We start from the raw sequence: 16,977 nt of genomic DNA, 5'->3' as shown, positions 1-16,977 counted from the left end.
GGGGCTGGAGGCGGCTGCGGGAGCCACGTGGGCCCGGCCGGGATAAATGCGTGTTCCTAAATAACCTTGAAACCCGAGCTTGGCTTTCCCCTTCGGCCAGGCTTTTCCCACCGCATATTCCTCAGCGCTGCGTCCCCGGGCTGTCAGCGCGGGTTACTCACTTGGCTTTGCAAGAAGTGAACGCTTGCATTGTGGTGGCACTGACAGCAGAGTGCGGGGCTGCTTTAGTGACACTGTGCCCAAATTCCAGCTGCACATTACAGCTGTGTGCTCCTCCGTGCCCTGGGGAGCAGGAAAACCTGGGAGATGTCACATTACTGCTGTTTCCAAAACCGAACTGTAGTTTATATTGAGGATTACCAATTTCAGGAGGATGATAAAACTCTTTAGTGGGAAATAGAAATAATTTTTGATTATTTGGGGGCTGTGCCCATGCATTTTTTTGTTGTGCCGTAACCATTTGCAGTCCCAGCTCTTGGAGTTGCCCTCTGCTGTGCTTGTCCCATGACAAGTTCTTTGTTTGCAGTTTGGCTTTTGGCGATGCTAAGGAATTCCTGTTTATTAAATGCCTAAAACTTGACAGCAACTTGTGGCCCGTGTCTTGCACTGGAGTAAGAAGCAGGAGCAGCTGATGGAATGAGCCTGCACAGGAAACTGTCCCTGGATATTGTAGTGCCAAGTGACAGGCTGTGCTTCCCCACATACTGTCCTTATTCCTCAGCCCTGGGGTGTGGAAGTTGGCCTGGCTGGAATATTGCTGAGACCAGGACAGATCTGGAATTCTGCACCCACAATAAGAGGGGACTTTAAACTGAGTACTGTTGTTTGTTTTAGGTCGTTTTATATGTTCCAAGTGTGTTATAAACTGAGAGCACACTTAGAGTTGTCGTGTAAATGTTAACAGAGAACAAGGCAGATATTAAGACTCTTGTGCAGTTTAAATCAGTGTAGATAAAATAATTGTAATCAATTTTTTGACTTCTTTAAGTTCAGCTAAGATCACCTGAAGCTTTAAAGAGAGGTTAGCTCGGCTCTGTGTGGATTATTTCAGAGTATAAAGTTAGAAGCAGGCAGACAGTATTTTGTTTGTGTTTCTATGCAAGTTCTCTCTAAACTGTTTCTCTCCAAGGTGTTCATGCTGGTCAGTGTTTAGAGACAGCTCTGACTTTGCTATGCTGAGTGAATCATGGCTTTGAGAGCTTCATTTTAAGTGAGTTGGCTACTACACAGGAAATCCTAAAAAAAAAACCCCAGAGGCTGATGATTTGATTTTCTTTTTTGTGATAGCCATCATGTTGTGTGTTTTGAGGGCTCTAAATTAGAAGTGAGAGTTCAGGTTGAACTAAAAAACTGTAATTAGTTCTGCAAGTCTTCAAGGATAACTAGGACTTGAAACTTTGATTAAAAGGTGGGTATGTAAGGGCAAATGATAAAAACCCTGAGATTTGCAGCTGGTTTGGAAAGTCTGGGGTAGGAAAAACATTGTGTTTAGCAATTTAGGTAAGAAAGAAACAAGAAAGTGAGGGACTGAGTGTACTTAATGGCACTAATATTGAGAAAAATGGCTGTTCTGTCATTTTTTAGAGGATGTATTGAGGATTTTAATGGATCATTCCACATTGTGGTGCAAGCTTTGTGGAAACACGTTTGTCCTTTTAAAGCAGGTATTTCAACAGTGTGTTACAGCTGGCTCTTCCTGTGATCTCTGCTTCACACTGGACTGGCAGGAAACCAAAAAACAATTTATTCTCAGTTCTGTTACTGAATTCCAGTGAAATTCCACCACATAATTTGAGTGATTGATAAAAAGGCAGCAAAGCTTTGTTTTCATTACAGTGGTAGTGAAAATGCAGAGCTGCACCAACGTTCTGCCTGTGTTGTGTGGAGCCACCAGCTCTGTTTGTTCTCTGGTTGGACTTTGCTGCCCAGCACAGACACTGGCACTGTGAAACTTTATTTTAGGAGTTGTGAAAATTGCTGGTAGCATTAGCTGACTGAAGTCAGGTTTGTGTTTTGCTCCCCAAAACTGCTTCCTGCACGCCTGCACTTCCTTTCTGGGGAGCAGCCAAGAACGAGCTGGGTTTTGTTGTCTGCAGAGAGCACGTTGTGTGGTTTTCCTGTGCTGATCCTGCTGCTGGAAGAGGGCAGGGAACAGCACCCTGAGGTGGCTCTGTGGGCCCAGGAGTGTTCCAGGGATGGCATTAACCAGTTCCCAGGGCTTTACTGATGGCAGGTTCTTCTGGGAGGCTCCAAGCTCTGGTTCTGCTGTCCTGTGTGGTTGTGCATTAACAGCTCTGTGTGTTGTGCAATCCCTCCCTGCCCCAGACCCGAGTGGGGAGGAACTTTGTACGTTGGTACAACAGCTCTGCACTCCTCTCCATGCCCGGAGCACCTGGGCTTTTGTTGGGATCTCAGCCAGTTGGGTTCTGTCATGGGGGCTCAGGGCAGTCATTGAAATAATGAGAGTGATGGTCAGGGCCAGGGGAACCAGGTGGCTCGTGTGAAAGTGATTTCCCCAGAAATTATCTGCATCTGCCTCGCTGATAATTCCCTTGTGCAGTCGTGCTCAGCCCTGGGCTGTTGGAATGGGAGTTTTGCTGATGAAGCACCTTGTTAGATTTTTCATGTTCTGGCACTGAGCTGACAGACCTGCCTGGTTCTCTCGCTGCTTTCTGAAGAGATTTTACCGTCATCTAATTAGTGAGTTAATTTAAATAACAAAGCACTTGTGCTAGGCCAGGGGGAAGAGTCCTCAGTGTAATAAAAAAAGCCTCAGACCTTCACTTCAATCCTTCCGTGTAATCTGAGGCAGAGCAGCACGGGCAGCTCAGTGGGGTGGGCCTTGGCCCTGAAGGATCACAAGTGGAGCAGAATTCCTGTCTTTGCTCACTCTTTATTGTAAAGTGGTTAAAAGTGATATCAAGTGCTCTGACTGTGCACCTCAAGTTCCTATTTTTAAAATGTCAATTGTATCCTCTCCATTATACAAGTGTGTGTTTCCTGGTAACGTTCCTGCATGTTGGGAGTTTCACACCATTAAAGAGGGCAAGGTCAGCGTTCCAGGGAGCTCCTGAATCCAGAGCAGACACATTCAGGGGAGGAGGAGATGATTTTCCCCTGCCCACCCTCACATGCACAGGCTGTGAAGGCTGTCAGAGCAGTGCAGGGAGCAGCTGGCTCCCTGTCCTTCCCTGGTGCACCTGGACGGGGACACAGCTCCCAGGAGAGGCTCAGGTTGCTCTTCAGTTCCTCTAAATCAGCCCTGAGGCACCTCCCTTCAGGTAACACCTTTGTACAAATGAGTTCCAAGTGTAAAACTCTTGCTGTGGGGGAAATAGTTTTTAATGATGCATTTAAGAATTCGTTATGTTAATACAGGTACAGTGAAAGAGTCTGGTGAGAAACATAAGGGATCTGTTGAAATTCCTAACCTGTCAGAAGAAAATGAGGTAGATGATACAGAGGTAGGTGTGCAACACTGGTATGGCTCTATAGGTCCACAGTTCTTAAATAAAGTTAATCAACATTTAGGCATCATATTTTGATTTATTCAGTTATTAAGTGGGGTAATTACTCTCTGGATAGTTTATTTCATGCTTTTGTTTATTATACTTGGAATAATGCCTTATTCTGTTCTTGAATTAACCAATGAGGAATGTGCAGTTTGCTTTGCTCATTATTGATTGTGATAATATTTAAACTACAAATTTGAGAAGAACTCTGCTTGTAGTCTTAAAAAAAAAACCCCAAACCAACAGAGCAAACCACTCCCAGCCCTAAGAGCTCAGGGAATCTCTGGATAATGGTGGGTACTGGGCTCCCACAGATCCTTCAGCCTCTGCTGAGAAGCAGCTCTTGGCTGAACTAGACTGAGTGGAGATACTACATTTATTTAATGTCTTAAGAGGACTTACTTTTAGCAAAGGTTGGCTCCCCCAAGATCATGAACTGGAAATTGCAGCTGTCCTCTGAGCATAGTAAACAAAACCCAAACGCTTTCCTTTGCTGCCAGATCCCAAAGGCTCATGGCTGGGCTCTCATAAATGCTGTCGTTTTTCTGTTTCTAGATAAATGTTAGCAAGAAGAAAGGGGAAGGTGATGTTCTGAAGGAACTGATGAGAACTGAAGGAACCACCAAAGTCAGAGAGGCCCTGAGGGACTACCTGAAAGCACTTAAAACAGGTAAATGGAACCAGGGGCATCAATCAGCACCTTGGGAGTGTTCTGTGCAGGTGCCTCTCCTGAACAGCTTGCTCAGGTATTGACAGACCCCTGGGTTTGTACTGGTGTGATCTTTAATTGTCACCAGCTGGGCTGAGTTAGGTCAGTCCTGACACTCAGGATGTGTTTTGCTCTGAAGGTGGCCGTGTCCAGAAGGTTCTGCAGTGACTGAGGCTGTGCTGGGTCACACAGGCCCTGCCAGGGCTCAGCTTGGCCCTACTTGCTCTGGCCAATATTAGGATTTCTTTTTGTTGCCTGATTTTAAAAAACTGCTTTCCTTGCCTGATCTGCTGCCTTACTTTTGTGTCCCTTTGTTTTAGTTATTAATTAAATTATTTATTTTCTAGAATGTCTCAAATGCTGTCTTTAGTTTTGTTCTTTACAAATTCATTCTCTGCTCATCTTTAAGCTTACCATTATCGTTTGAGATTCTAAAGTTTTATTATCCTAAATTTACTAAATTCATAAATTTTCACTTGTTCTTGTAAACCAAAGGTGAACTAGATTTAAATTTTTTTTTTTTTTGGAACTGTGGTATTTTTGAACCAGGAAAGTGTGCTCAAAAAATTGATGCATTTACAGCTTGTAGTCAAATTGTTATCAGGTACATCTCTGATTGATTGTGAAGTGTTTGTTAAATTATTACCTCTTTGTTAAATGCTGTGTAATTTTCCCAAGTTAGATCCACCAGTTTTTGGCTTGAGAAATGACTGTGTATGATTTTTAGGGTATCCAAAGATTCTTTAACTCTGGAAACTCAAAGGGCAGCAGCCTCTGGCAGGGATGGCTCCATTCTGTACCGAGTTTCACTCCAGCCTTCTGCCAAACTTACAGGAATTTTTTTGGGTGTTATTTCTCTTTGATCTGAACATCTGTCTGTGCAGATGTTTCTGATTTGGGGTCAGGTAACTTGGAAAAGCCTTTTGAAGGGAAATTACTGTTAGGTCTGTTCCTCATGGAAGCATAAGAGTGGGGAAGCTGGATGGAGTTTTATGTCCTGCCCAGTTTTACCCATTCTCCAGGGTTTTGGTGATCTTCACTGAGTATCTGAATGTCAGGGAGGTTGAACAGCTCAATTTCACACTGAAAAGTGCTTTTCTTCATTGCAGAGTTCACCTTGGGAATGATTCTGCCAACAAAAGCTGCTGTAGGTCAGGAATGGGCCACGGAGCGAAAACCAAGTGGGAGCCCTGTGCAGGTGTGTTGGCTTCAGGCTTCCCTCTGAATTCAGTGACTCCTGAGCAGTAAAACTGCTGAGGAAATGCAGTGTGCAATTCCATGTGCTCACAGCCTGTGTTTGAGAAGCTGCAGCTGACAAACCCCCCTTGCCCTGCCAGCACTTCTAAGGGCAAGATCTCACACTAATTCTAATTCCTGGGACTGTTTTTTTGCTTTGCAGGACTCTGTTACACCACAGGCTCTGGATATGGTGGGAGTTAAAATTCCAACAGTGAGGATACATATGAGGGAAGTCTTCAACTCTCCAGCTGATGAAGTTTACAGCATCTTCACAAAGAAGGAAGTAAGTGATGCTTTCAGGAGGCATTTTAACTGAATGTGGCTGTTGATACTGCTGAAGAGTTGTGTAAATAATAAACACATCAAGTGTCAAGTACAAATTCCATTTAATGAGAGTTTATTAGGCTGCCTTAGAACTTTTTTTGCCAGTTGTTCCCTTAACAAAGTGAGGCTGCATTGTTATGTGGTTTGGGTGCTGTCCTTAACAAAAGCTTTGCTCTTTGATGTTGGTGTTGTTGAGGAGTCTGAAGGGCTCAGTAATGGCACTGCTGCTACCCACAGCTTAAGTAGATTAATTACTGGAGGTGATGATAGTGTTGTTTATAGGGTATGAAACACACAATCACTAATTTTGGGTTTGTGTCCTTTAAGGGAGTCTGGGCTGGTATTGGGGAACTTTAAATTACCACCCCAGGGCCACCTCTGGGAACAGAAATGGCTCCAATTCCTGCAGCTCCCCTCCATTGTCTCCCAGCCTGGTGCATTTTGTGTTTGGTTTTTTTTTTTCAGTTGGTGCAGAAGTTCTCCAAGTGCCCAGCTGTGATTGAAGCAGAGAAAGGAGGCAAACTCCAAATGTTTGACGGCTGTGTCAGTGGGGAATACACAGAACTGGTAAAAAGCTCCTGCTCTGCTTTAAAAAGGGAGGGGAAGGGAGGGTGGCTCCTTCTCTGAGCTAAAAAGCAGCATCAATTTGTGAATTTCTGCTTCTCTGGTGAGTATTTCAGTTCCTCTGTTTCAAAGCCAAACACTTGGTCTTCTTTTGTGTGGGGCTGAACACACCTAAGGACCTGCACAGGGAGCAGAAAACCCAGCACAATTCTTCGTAACTGAGAGGAGGGAGAAAGGTTTAAGGTTTATCAACCCAATCCCTCTTTTTAACTGGGGAAATGATCTCTGTTCTATTCAGGGCAAGTGTTACCCTGTCCCAACTGAATGCTGGTGCAAATAGAAGGGAAAAACCTGATAATTAAGAGCTCAGCTGCATTTTTGAAATGTCCTAAAAACCATTTTCATCTGCAGGAGTGCCTGACTTGTGTATTGGGCCAGGCTGGGTTGTGTAACACAATCACTCAGTCACACTTTGAAATTTCAGTGGGGAAAACTGGGCTTGTCCTTGTTTCCTGCAAGAAAATCAATGTTTTATGTGCAGTACCCAGTGAGTCCTGGTCTTTTCCCACAGCAGAAAGAGAACAGTGGAATGCAGCACGCTGAGAGCTCCATGAAAACAATTTTTATTTTAAAAACCAGACCCCAGCCTTGCTCTTGTTTACATGCATGTGTCCAGTATGCCATAAGATGCTGCTCCTCTCCCTGTGTTTCAGGGAGAACTGGAATGGGAATTCTCTCAGGTGCTAACAAGGAGAACCTCCTTATCTTCCCCAGGTGCCAAGCCAAAGACTTGTCCTGAAGTGGCGGTGCAGGAGCTGGCCTGAGGGTGAGTTCTCCAAGATCTCTGGTAGTGCAGGGAGAAGAACCAGTCCTGGCAGGGACCAGCCTGGGCTGCACATCCCTTGGTCCCTGGCCTTGTGAAAAAGGCAGAGCAGAGAGGGAATCAGCAGCAACAAATGGCAAATTTTTCTGTAAAAAGCTCCTGACTGAAGGGTCTTGTTCTCTTCCCTCAGAACATTATGCAACTGTGGCCTTGACCTTCCAGGACCTGGCGGCTCAGTCGGAACTGGAGCTGGAATGCAAAGGGGTCCCTGTCTCCCATGAAGAGAGTACAAGACAATGCTGGAAGAAGCAGTATTTTGAAGAAATACATCTTTTACTGCAGCAATCAAAAGACAGCATGGAATGAGAACAGCACTGTAGTTTTGTTAGGGCATTACTTTTTATACTTTGTTAACATTTGGTTTTCTAAAAAAAGAAAAAATATAATTTATTTGTGGGAAGAATAAAGACCCACTTCTGTGAGACTGTACATAGTTTAAGCACTATTTATGGGTTTTTAGGGAATGAGAGGCAAGTCAGACCATGTACATCAACAGCTTTACCTGGGGACAGTGATCTCTGTTCTGCTTGCCTGGAACTTGAGAGTGATAATGATGCAGTTGCAGTGAGCCCTGCCCTCAGAGGTAGGTGAGCTACACCACCAATAGAAGCATTTCCAGTTCCTTAATATTCAGTGTATCAAGTGGCAGAATTAAATCCCTGTAGGAGATGGAGTTCCCAGCAGAGGTGAGCTGCAAGGGATTACAAAACTGCTGATCCATTTCAAGAAATGGGGGGTATCATTTACAGCCTCTGTGGAATACTTGCTAGATGCTTTTAACTGCAGACTGTTTGCAGCTGCAGTGTTAGGGAAGATAATTAACAATGTCATGTAATTAGTAGGTCTGCATGCACTGTACTCCCTTCCTTGACCTCGGTGTGACATTTATTTAGGAAGAAACAAACAGTAGTAGTGCTTTCTTTCTGCAGTTCTGTAAAACCTTCCACTGAAATGATTCACAGCCCTCTGCAATGCTGTACCTCAAAGAGAACAACTGTAAAGAGAATTTGGACAGGAACAGATTGTAATTCCTAATACAACTATCTTGAGGTGAGCAAGGATGACTTAGGTCTTACATGCTTTATAAATAAAATGTACAAATGAAATATGCAATCTGAAACAATCTGACCACAATAGGGCAGGCTGCTTTTGGAAAACATGCTTGGCTCAATAAAAATATGACTTTACATCAAGCTGATCTTCTCCATAAACTGATACTGCCACACTAAATAAGTTGCTTAGAAGTTAAGTCCTGTATATTTTATTTTTACAGAATGCCAACACATGGCAACCTTACCACCCAAAAAGCTTCCATCATCCTGAGGAGACAGAGGATGCTAGAGGCCAGGCTCTCCTGAAACGTTTGCAGTCAGTTGGTAACCCCTCTGAACTGAGGTGAGCTCTGTGCTGGTGCAAAGAACAAAGTCCCCACAGGGACAGGAGAGGCTCAGAGCACTCCCTGGGGGCTCTGTTTAACTGTCCAGGCGCTGGGTGGGGAGCAGCCTCCTGAGAAATGTTCTATCTTAGCATCTGTTTCTGAATGCTCAAAATTTAGTTACCTTTGCCCCCCTCAATATTCAAGGAAGAAAAGCCTGATGTCTTGAATCCAGAAATGATTCAGGGTAAGGGTTGACAAAGGGAAATAAAGGGCTAAGACAGTTCAGGCTTCAGCAGGTTTAGGGGTAGATAGCTGAAGAGATATTTCAGTGATTTAATCCTTGAGAGCAGGTGGTTCTGTGCAATTCCAAGTTCCTTCAAACACTGAACTGTAGCCCCAGTACTCTCAGGGAACTGTGCTTCCTCATGAGTGAAAGCCCCTGGTTTTCCTGTCTCCCTGCCCTCACTGGTGTTAGAAAAAGGCAGGACTTACCTGTGCTTCCAGTGCTGCAGTCCCTGCTCCAGGTGTGAGGCTGCCAAACCCCCTGGAAAACGAGGAGCAGCAGCTCCATTCCCCTCTAAATCTGGTGCTAAAATTTCTCCTGGACTTCCCAGTTAAAAATGTTAGATGGTAATTCTCTGAAAAAGACAGAGAGAAAACCAGTACAATGGCAAAGACGTGGTTTGTAAGATTATGGGCAAAATTCTTCACAGATTTCAGCACTTCAAGTGCCATAGGAGAGGCTGCCTCTGCATGGAGAAGGTATTTAAAAGCTTCGTTTTGAAGGGGTTAAATGGGAGGTAGAAATAAGTAATAATAAATGGGAGATGGGATAAAACCTGGAAGAAAATCAAAGCTTTCAAGGAGTCTGAGGAAGCCAGTGGAAGATTAAAGGGTTCAGGGTTAAAGGGCTTTCAAAGGTGGGATAAGGGAACATTTTTAAAGGCAGAAAAATACAAACCAGAAAACTGATCTAAAGTGAGAGAAGGGGATTAGAATGGAAGAAATAATGATTGGCAGAGCACAGGAGGTGAGGGAGACAGAGGACAAACACCTGGAAACAGGCTGTGGAAAATGAAAACACCTTTGTGCAGGTATTGTTTACTTCTGTTCAAAAAACTCTACTGCAAAAAAAGTCTGTGTAAAAACTGCAGGAATCCTCAAGGGGGAAATGAGGAGGTAAGGGAAGAGCAGTAAGAGTAATCATATTTCTGTTAATCCTGACATGAGTAATGGTGCAGTATTTGTGTATCCTTCATGAAATAATAAAGCAACAGGCAGCAGCTGAGACACCATCCCAATGCACAGTGTTGATAAGGCTGATTAATTAAGAAAACTACTCACCCAAAGCTCAGGTTTTCGTCCATAGGCCATGTTTTCCTTGACAGAAAAATTCTGAATGTAGAAGTCTTGACTGTGACTAGAAGCTGTTTGATTTCTCTGGAGTTACAATCTGGGGAAAGCTAATCAGAAAAAGTAATAAAATTATTCTTAAAGAGAATAAAACCATAAGTATTTAATACTTGAATAATGAGGATACCAACTTAAGCACTTACCAGTGTCAGCAGTGTCTGTAAATGCAGGATTAAAATGCTAAATAAACAAATATAAATTTTTAAACTTGAAAGACAAATTAATTACAGAACATTGAAACCAATGAAGTAAATTCAAAGGGAGCAAGAGCATCACAGACTCAAGGAGAAGCAAGTGATGCAAAACTGCAGTGAAGGGTAGATGGAATGAAAGAACTTTGAAGAAAAAAGACCAAGGCAGATGAAGACAATAGAAAAACAAATGAGCAACTGGAAAATGAAGCTGAAAATGGAGTTTAATCAGATATTGGAACCAGCAGCATTGACAGTCCAAAAGGTCACATAGGAAACTGGTATTACTCAGAAATAACAGGGGAGTATAATGGGAGGGATGATAAAGTCATTCCAGGGGTGCAGAAGCTGTCAGAAAGTGAGGGGCACAGCCAGAGAGAGCAGAGGGAAAAAAGAAGTCTGTAAATGGTGCAGGAGAGAAATTGTACAAGAGATGTTCAAATAAGGGAAATGAGATGCCAAGTCCCCCTGGCTTTTGACAGCACTTCAGGTTCCAACACAAGCACCAGTCCCTGTCCACTGTGAGGCTGAACACTGTGCACACTAAACAAGCACCAAAATCTCCATCAAATCTGAGCTCTGCTCATCCTTTCTCTCTGCTGCTGTGTCACTTATGAAGTTCTTTGCTGAGAAATCCAAAGACTGAAGCAACATATTATAAACCAATGAAAAGTCATCACAATCAGTTTAATGAAGTGCACAGAATAGCAATTGATCATGTCAATAAAAATAAAACAATTAATTTTACATCAAGTGTGCTTTATTTCCTCCACAGGTATTCTGTTAAATAAAGCACCATATATATACTGCCAGGCCACAGCTAAAGAGGATTCTTTACAGAATCAAATTTCTTGTGGTTGTTTAGTATACAAGTAAACTTAATTTTGATAATAAGAACCACAGCGATCTGAGGCAATCTGCCTCGATTATAAGGTACAAAACTGGCACAGAGGACACCATATTATACACAGTAAAAATGCCATAAGTTTAAATTACATCATACAGGGCCAGGAGGCCCTGTCTCCCAGACAGCCATATTAAATGAAAGCCACTACAGTGAACTCTTAATTACATAAAACATAGCCATTATCTGATTGCCCTTTAAGAAAGTGTACGGTAGATGCAAAATAAAATAAAATTAAAAAAAATAATCTCGAGTTCTGCCTGACCAAGAATTAAGCATATAAATCTATCTTGCCATTCAAGCAGAGAGCACTGGACAAACTGAAGCACAAAACAGAAATAAGCAAAACTTATACAAACAGCATTTTTTGGGGGAAGAAGGATTTTAAAATTAAAAAAAAAGAAGACTTAAAAGCAGACATGCTCCATCTAATGTCAAGAAGCAGCTTGGTTTCCTTTCCCGGATATCCGTGTGACCACGTGAATCGTAGACTCAATGGTCCTGCACAGGATGTCTAAAATGTCATGCTGCTGCATGTGACTAAAAAGTCCTCTGGAATGGCCACAACTGATTGATAAATTACTGTCGGGGTCCTGGGGCGGTAAGGCTTGGCCATCGCAGCTCCGCAAGTCCGCCAGGTCGGATAAAACCGCCGAGATGGACGTGGAGGGGAACTCCGGGTCCTCCTCGGCCCCCGCCGCCGGACCCCCGGGCCGGAGCCGCTGCCGGGGGACGGCGGCTCCTGCTCCGTGCCGGGGTCGATGATGGACGAGTCCCGGGTCTCGTTGTCCGAGGCGCTGCTGGGGGTCAGCGCCTCGCGGGGCTCGCCCTTGCTGTCACCCGTGTCACCAGTGTGCTCCTCGTCACTGCTCACCCGCCGCCGCTTCACCGGCGTGGCTCCCTCGTCATCTGCGGGGACACAGCGCTGCTCACAACACTGCTCACCCCACCCTGCTCCACACAGCGCTTCAGCAAACACTCAGCTCCTCACAGACACTTTGTGCCATCCACAAACTTTAGCTCCATCATAAAATAGGATTTTCCTGTACTACTGGGATTTGGAGCTAAACCCACCCTGTATTCTGTATAACAAAATAACCTATTCCATTAATTTGATAAAAGGTTCATTAGTGCAACACCAAACCTTTTCAGGAACGCTGCTCACACCCCACCCTGCTCCACACAGTGCTTCAGCAAACACTCATCTCCTCAGAGTTTGTGCCATTCACAAACTTCAGCTCCATCATTAAATGGGATTTTTGTCTACTACTGGGATTTGGAGCCAGGGAATGGCCCACCCTACATTTTGTATAATGAAATAACATTACATTAATTTGATAGAAGGCTCGTTAGTGCAACACCAAACCTTTAGTTTTTCTTTCTTTGGCTTCTTGCTCTTGTAATGAGTTCCTCTGTTGCTGACAAGCTCTACATTTGTTTAAAAGCTCTTGTAAAGTTGGGATCAGGGCCGAGTTGAGCTGTTTGGGAGTGTGCACCGAAAGCAGCAAGGCAAGTGCTCGGAGGTCCTGGAAACAGAGAAACAAACTTGAGGCTTATTTCAGACTGGTGTTTGATGAATCCTGCACACAGAGACTGCAATAAGGAGATGCTCTTCATGTTCTGGGCAGCCCAAAGATCCCATTCTGGATCTGTCTGCTGACCTGAACACAGATGTGTCCTGGAGGTGACAATGCCCTGCTCAGACACAAAACCTTGCTGGGTTACAGCACTCCCACCATTAATGCTCCTGCAGTTGTTAACACTTTGTTCCCCACAGCCAGGTTAATATTCCCAACTTGCCATGGTCCCTCCGGGAGCTCACCTGGGGCAGGGAGCGCCTAACACCTGGCACAGGGCACTGAGGAGTTTCTGGAGGAAATGAGCTGCCTCGTGTTCCTTAGAAAACACTCACCCCGTTTAATGTAGAGCTTGCTTTGGAAATTTCAACTCTCTGGTTGCTGAAGTCAGATTCTAGGCTTTGATACTGATTTATTAGGTTTGTAATTAAAGTGTTGATTAAGTTGGCACAGTTTGCTTCAGAAAATACCTGCCCTTGCACCTGTGGAAACAAAGTATTGTTTTTAAAGCCACAAAAAATTGGAACTGTGAGAACAGAATCGAAAAAGGAAGCAGCATCAATGCCTGCATTCCTTGGAGTAATAATTATTGCTAAAAGACCACTTACCTTGAGGAGAAAATGTGTCAGAAAGGTGTAGACAATGTTGTTGTTAAGAAAGGTCCTTTCATCCATCAGAATACATTTGATATATTCTGCAAAAACTGGATCTTCACAGAGGAGCTTCACACAGTTCTTGGACATTGCAGACTGGCAGGGAGAGAGAAGGTGGCAGAGTCAGCACTGGAACTGCAGCCAGGCCCACTGAGGAGCAGCTCAGCTCTATCAGATGCCAGTAAATGGTACAAATCAATTACTGACAATTCTTATTCCCCATTTTCCTGTCATGAAGCTCCTTCCCCAGAAAGGCCAGTTAATCCCCAGCAGTGTGTGACAGGGACAGAGCCTCCTGATCTGTGAGCCAACCACAGGCTCCTCTGCAATCACACCCAGACTTTGACACCTCCTCATTCTTCCTTCATCATCCCAGTGTTCGTGCTATGTGAAAAGCTGGAATTTCAGAGGCAGCATGAGGGGATTTCTGCACACCCACCACCATTACTGGGGGGAGTTGCTCTGTTAAGCTTTTGGGGGATGTACAGGGAGCAATCAGAAGTTACCAGATTTTTATATTTCATTTAGCAGGGCTTCTCAGACACAGCAGTAACACAGGCAGAGTATTTCACTGAACACCACCCACCAGTTAGAGCTGTGGGCTCTTTGTTCCACATTCAGTGTATTTTGCCTGTGTTTCCATTCTGTTGGTTCTGGCTCTTACCTGAGTCTGGCACAGCTCAGTCCAGAGTTTGGGGAAGAGTGCAAGGTGAAGAGGCAAACCTTCATAAGCAACCAGGACACCTGCAGTGGCATGAGGGAACAAGTCAGTGTGGGAGAACTTCGTGGGACACAGGCAAATTCCTCAGAAAAGCAGTGCCAAGGTGCCCTGCCATTTTATAGGATCACACTCCAAGCATTCTGTATGATCAGAAAGCTGTAGTGTCTGTGAGGTTTTCACAGTCCATTTAATAAACACTTGGGACAGTGTGACAAACAACAAGGAGATGGGTGATTCAGGGGATAAAAGGACATTCTCTCATTGCTCTTTGGATGAGATTATTGGTGTGACACTGTGGTCTGTGCACTCTGAGGAACTCGCCCTTGGGGTTGTGTGGGAACACAAAAATTAAAATATTGTCAGTTAATTGCTATTGCTGAGATGCTGAGGATTCAGGATGTGATCCAGAGCCATTTAAACTGCCAATCACCCAGAAACAGCCTCAGTGAGTCCTGTATTAAACTCCAAATCTACAGTAAGACTGAATTCTCAGTGGTTACCTCAGCTCTTTTCTGGACAAGCCCAAAACATTTCAGTCTTGTGGGTAAGGCTGCACTTTCTTATACACAGATTAAATGCTTTGTGGATAAAAATAATACTCAAAACACATCAAGCTTCACAAGCTCTGCTTTTCCTTAAAAACTCTGAATGTAAAACTTAGTGCAGAAGGACTCAGAGCTATCACACACAAAATCCTGGGGCTGTTTCACCTGGATACTTACTCATTTTCACTAGAGTTTCAGTGAACTTTTCACAGTTGATTGCAACCCGACACAGGAGGTGGATGAACTGGTGGTAGGAGAAGAAATAATCCAGCAGCATCCGGTCGTAAACATCGTCCTTGCCCTGCAGATTTAAGGGAGCCTCATTTAACCTCAAAGGCACCAAAGCCACAGCTCCCAGTGCCCTGAGCATCCCCTGCCTGCCCCCTGCCCTGCCATGCTCCATCCTGGGCTACAGGAGAACACTGGGAGCCTCCAGGTGCCTCCTCAGCCAGCCCTTGGCAAGCACCAGGGTGTGATGGAGGAGGGATGGCAGTGCAATTCCTGCCAGGAAAATCTTACTGGAGGGTTCTGAGCCAGCACCCAGAGCGTGCAAAGCTGCGCAAATACCAGGGCTTGAAGAAAAGAACACAGTAACTTTGTATCACATACAGACACCTCAATATATAAACACTGCTGCTTTTGCAATCACAGCTTGTCAGTTGTGATCTGTAGAAATCAGAATTTTCTCAAGACTGAGCTTCAGAGCAGAATTTTCATGAATGTCTCAAACCCAATGATACACATATGTGGATATTTTAATATTTTGGACATACATAAACTTAAAGTGGCATCAGCCAGAGGAATGGCATCAGAGAGCCACGAGGAAACCTCTAAAACTCAAGCAAAAAAATGCAACCTTATACAAAGCAACTGAATGAAAAACAAGCATGCAAACCCACAGGGCAATGTGACTGTGGATGTGGTTCCACAGCTTTAAAAATATTCTCCTTCCTAATGTATTAGGAATTGGAAATAAAGGGTGAAATACTGTCACGTAACATGACAACTTTCCATATTTACATTATGTAGTGTCACTTCTGGATGCACGATGGGGAAACCCACTAGAGGCAGTTTCTGGCTCTCTACCATCTTTTCAAACACTTCATTTCTGGCTCTCTACCTCTCTTTTCAAACACAGTCAATTTGATGGTGCACAAATAGACACAGCATCATTCTGAAAGCTTTAAAAAAGAAGGGTTACTTACCCTACAGTAACCGTGCTTCTTCGAAATGTGTTGCCCACACAGATTCCCATCTACGTGCACATAGGCCCCATGTGCAGGAGATTGGATTCTTTCTGAATAGCTGTGTCCACTGGGGCTGTGCCTGCACCCAGTGTGTCCTTGCGACCACTGTACCTGAGGGCACAAGGGGTATGGCGGCTTCAACCACCACTCAATTCCTTCACCCGAAAGAATCCCCTAGGACAGGACTCGGAATTAGCACAGCAGGACGAGCACAGAATCTGTGTGGACAAAGCATCTTGAAGAACCACAGTTACCGGACAGCAAGTAACCAGTTCTCCTGCTTCAAATGATTGTCCATACATATTCCTTTTTGGGTGGGATTCACCTGACCTGACTTTAGCTATCTAAAATCTACAGTCACTGCTGCTCCCTGCACGCCGCGGTGCCTGGGACAGGAGGGAGGGGAGCTCTTCCTCTCCTTCCCAGGGTAACTATTTATGGCAGGAGCCCCAGGAGGAGCCCCAGGAGAGCTGGATGCTGACCTTTTAGATAGGCAAAGTGACGTGAGCTGAATCCCACCGTTGCTGCAGCTGTAACAACGGGATGTGGCAAGTCACTACGGAGCAGCCCCACCAAAGCTGGCATCCCATCAGGAAGCCCACAGAAGGGAAAATGGAAAGTGAAAAGACTTCAAGCCCTTTATGACATTTCAGGCACTGGTTTTTACCCAAACAAATAGCAGATTATGCCTCAGCCCCAGCTGAATGGACTCTAAAATGGAACCTGCGGGGTCTCCTTGGCTGTCTGGAAATAAATCTTGAAGTAGTGTGAAACCCATCTAAACAATCCCTGGGTGGCGCCTCAATTTCCTTTAGAAATGCCACAGACAGAGTGGGAAACTACCAGAATGTGTGCAATGGGTTTTTTCCCTACCACAAGGCCCAAACCCTTATGGTGCCTGCAGTATGAAGCTGTGTATCCCCAAGGGCAGGGAAATGGTGCTTCTCAAGTGCACATCTAGAATGGAGTATATGAGGACAACACATCTTGAAGAAGAATTATGCTTTGTTTACAAAGAAAAGGTAAATGCATTGAGCTACTGGATTCTGCCAACACCTTTATAAAAATGGGAAAACAACAGAGAAATGATTCTTTCTAGGACCACTTGTTTACATAC

At 44.4% G+C, this 16,977-nt stretch overlaps 2 protein-coding genes across 2 annotated transcripts in view; one reads left to right on the top strand and one right to left on the bottom strand.

The window, feature by feature from the left end:
• The first annotated feature begins 3,111 nt into the window (after window positions 1–3,111).
• AHSA2P lies at window positions 3,112–8,424 on the top strand. The gene is made up of 7 exons (XM_005422628.2): window positions 3,112–3,464; window positions 4,068–4,182; window positions 5,331–5,419; window positions 5,621–5,743; window positions 6,250–6,351; window positions 7,123–7,174; window positions 7,362–8,424. Exons 1-7 carry the CDS (start codon window positions 3,345–3,347, stop codon window positions 7,535–7,537), a joined length of 777 nt encoding a protein of 258 aa, XP_005422685.2. The 5' UTR covers window positions 3,112–3,344; the 3' UTR covers window positions 7,538–8,424.
• A 2,455-nt stretch (window positions 8,425–10,879) lies between these two features.
• The window catches only part of USP34 (ubiquitin specific peptidase 34), a 101,029-nt gene continuing 94,931 nt past the window's right edge, over window positions 10,880–16,977 (bottom strand). The window contains 8 exon segments of the mRNA XM_031058274.1: window positions 10,880–11,823; window positions 11,826–12,026; window positions 12,484–12,643; window positions 13,030–13,176; window positions 13,303–13,443; window positions 14,012–14,091; window positions 14,791–14,914; window positions 15,819–15,971. Coding sequence (XP_030914134.1) covers window positions 11,552–11,823; window positions 11,826–12,026; window positions 12,484–12,643; window positions 13,030–13,176; window positions 13,303–13,443; window positions 14,012–14,091; window positions 14,791–14,914; window positions 15,819–15,971 — 1,278 coding nt within the window. The 3' untranslated portion in view covers window positions 10,880–11,551.

The sequence above is a fragment of the Geospiza fortis genome, unplaced genomic scaffold (assembly GCF_000277835.1).
Source record: "Geospiza fortis unplaced genomic scaffold, GeoFor_1.0 scaffold275, whole genome shotgun sequence".
Classification (NCBI taxonomy): Eukaryota; Metazoa; Chordata; class Aves; order Passeriformes; family Thraupidae; genus Geospiza; species Geospiza fortis.
The sequence above is the reverse complement of the archived record's forward strand: the minus strand, read 5'-3'. Positions and strand labels throughout refer to the sequence as shown.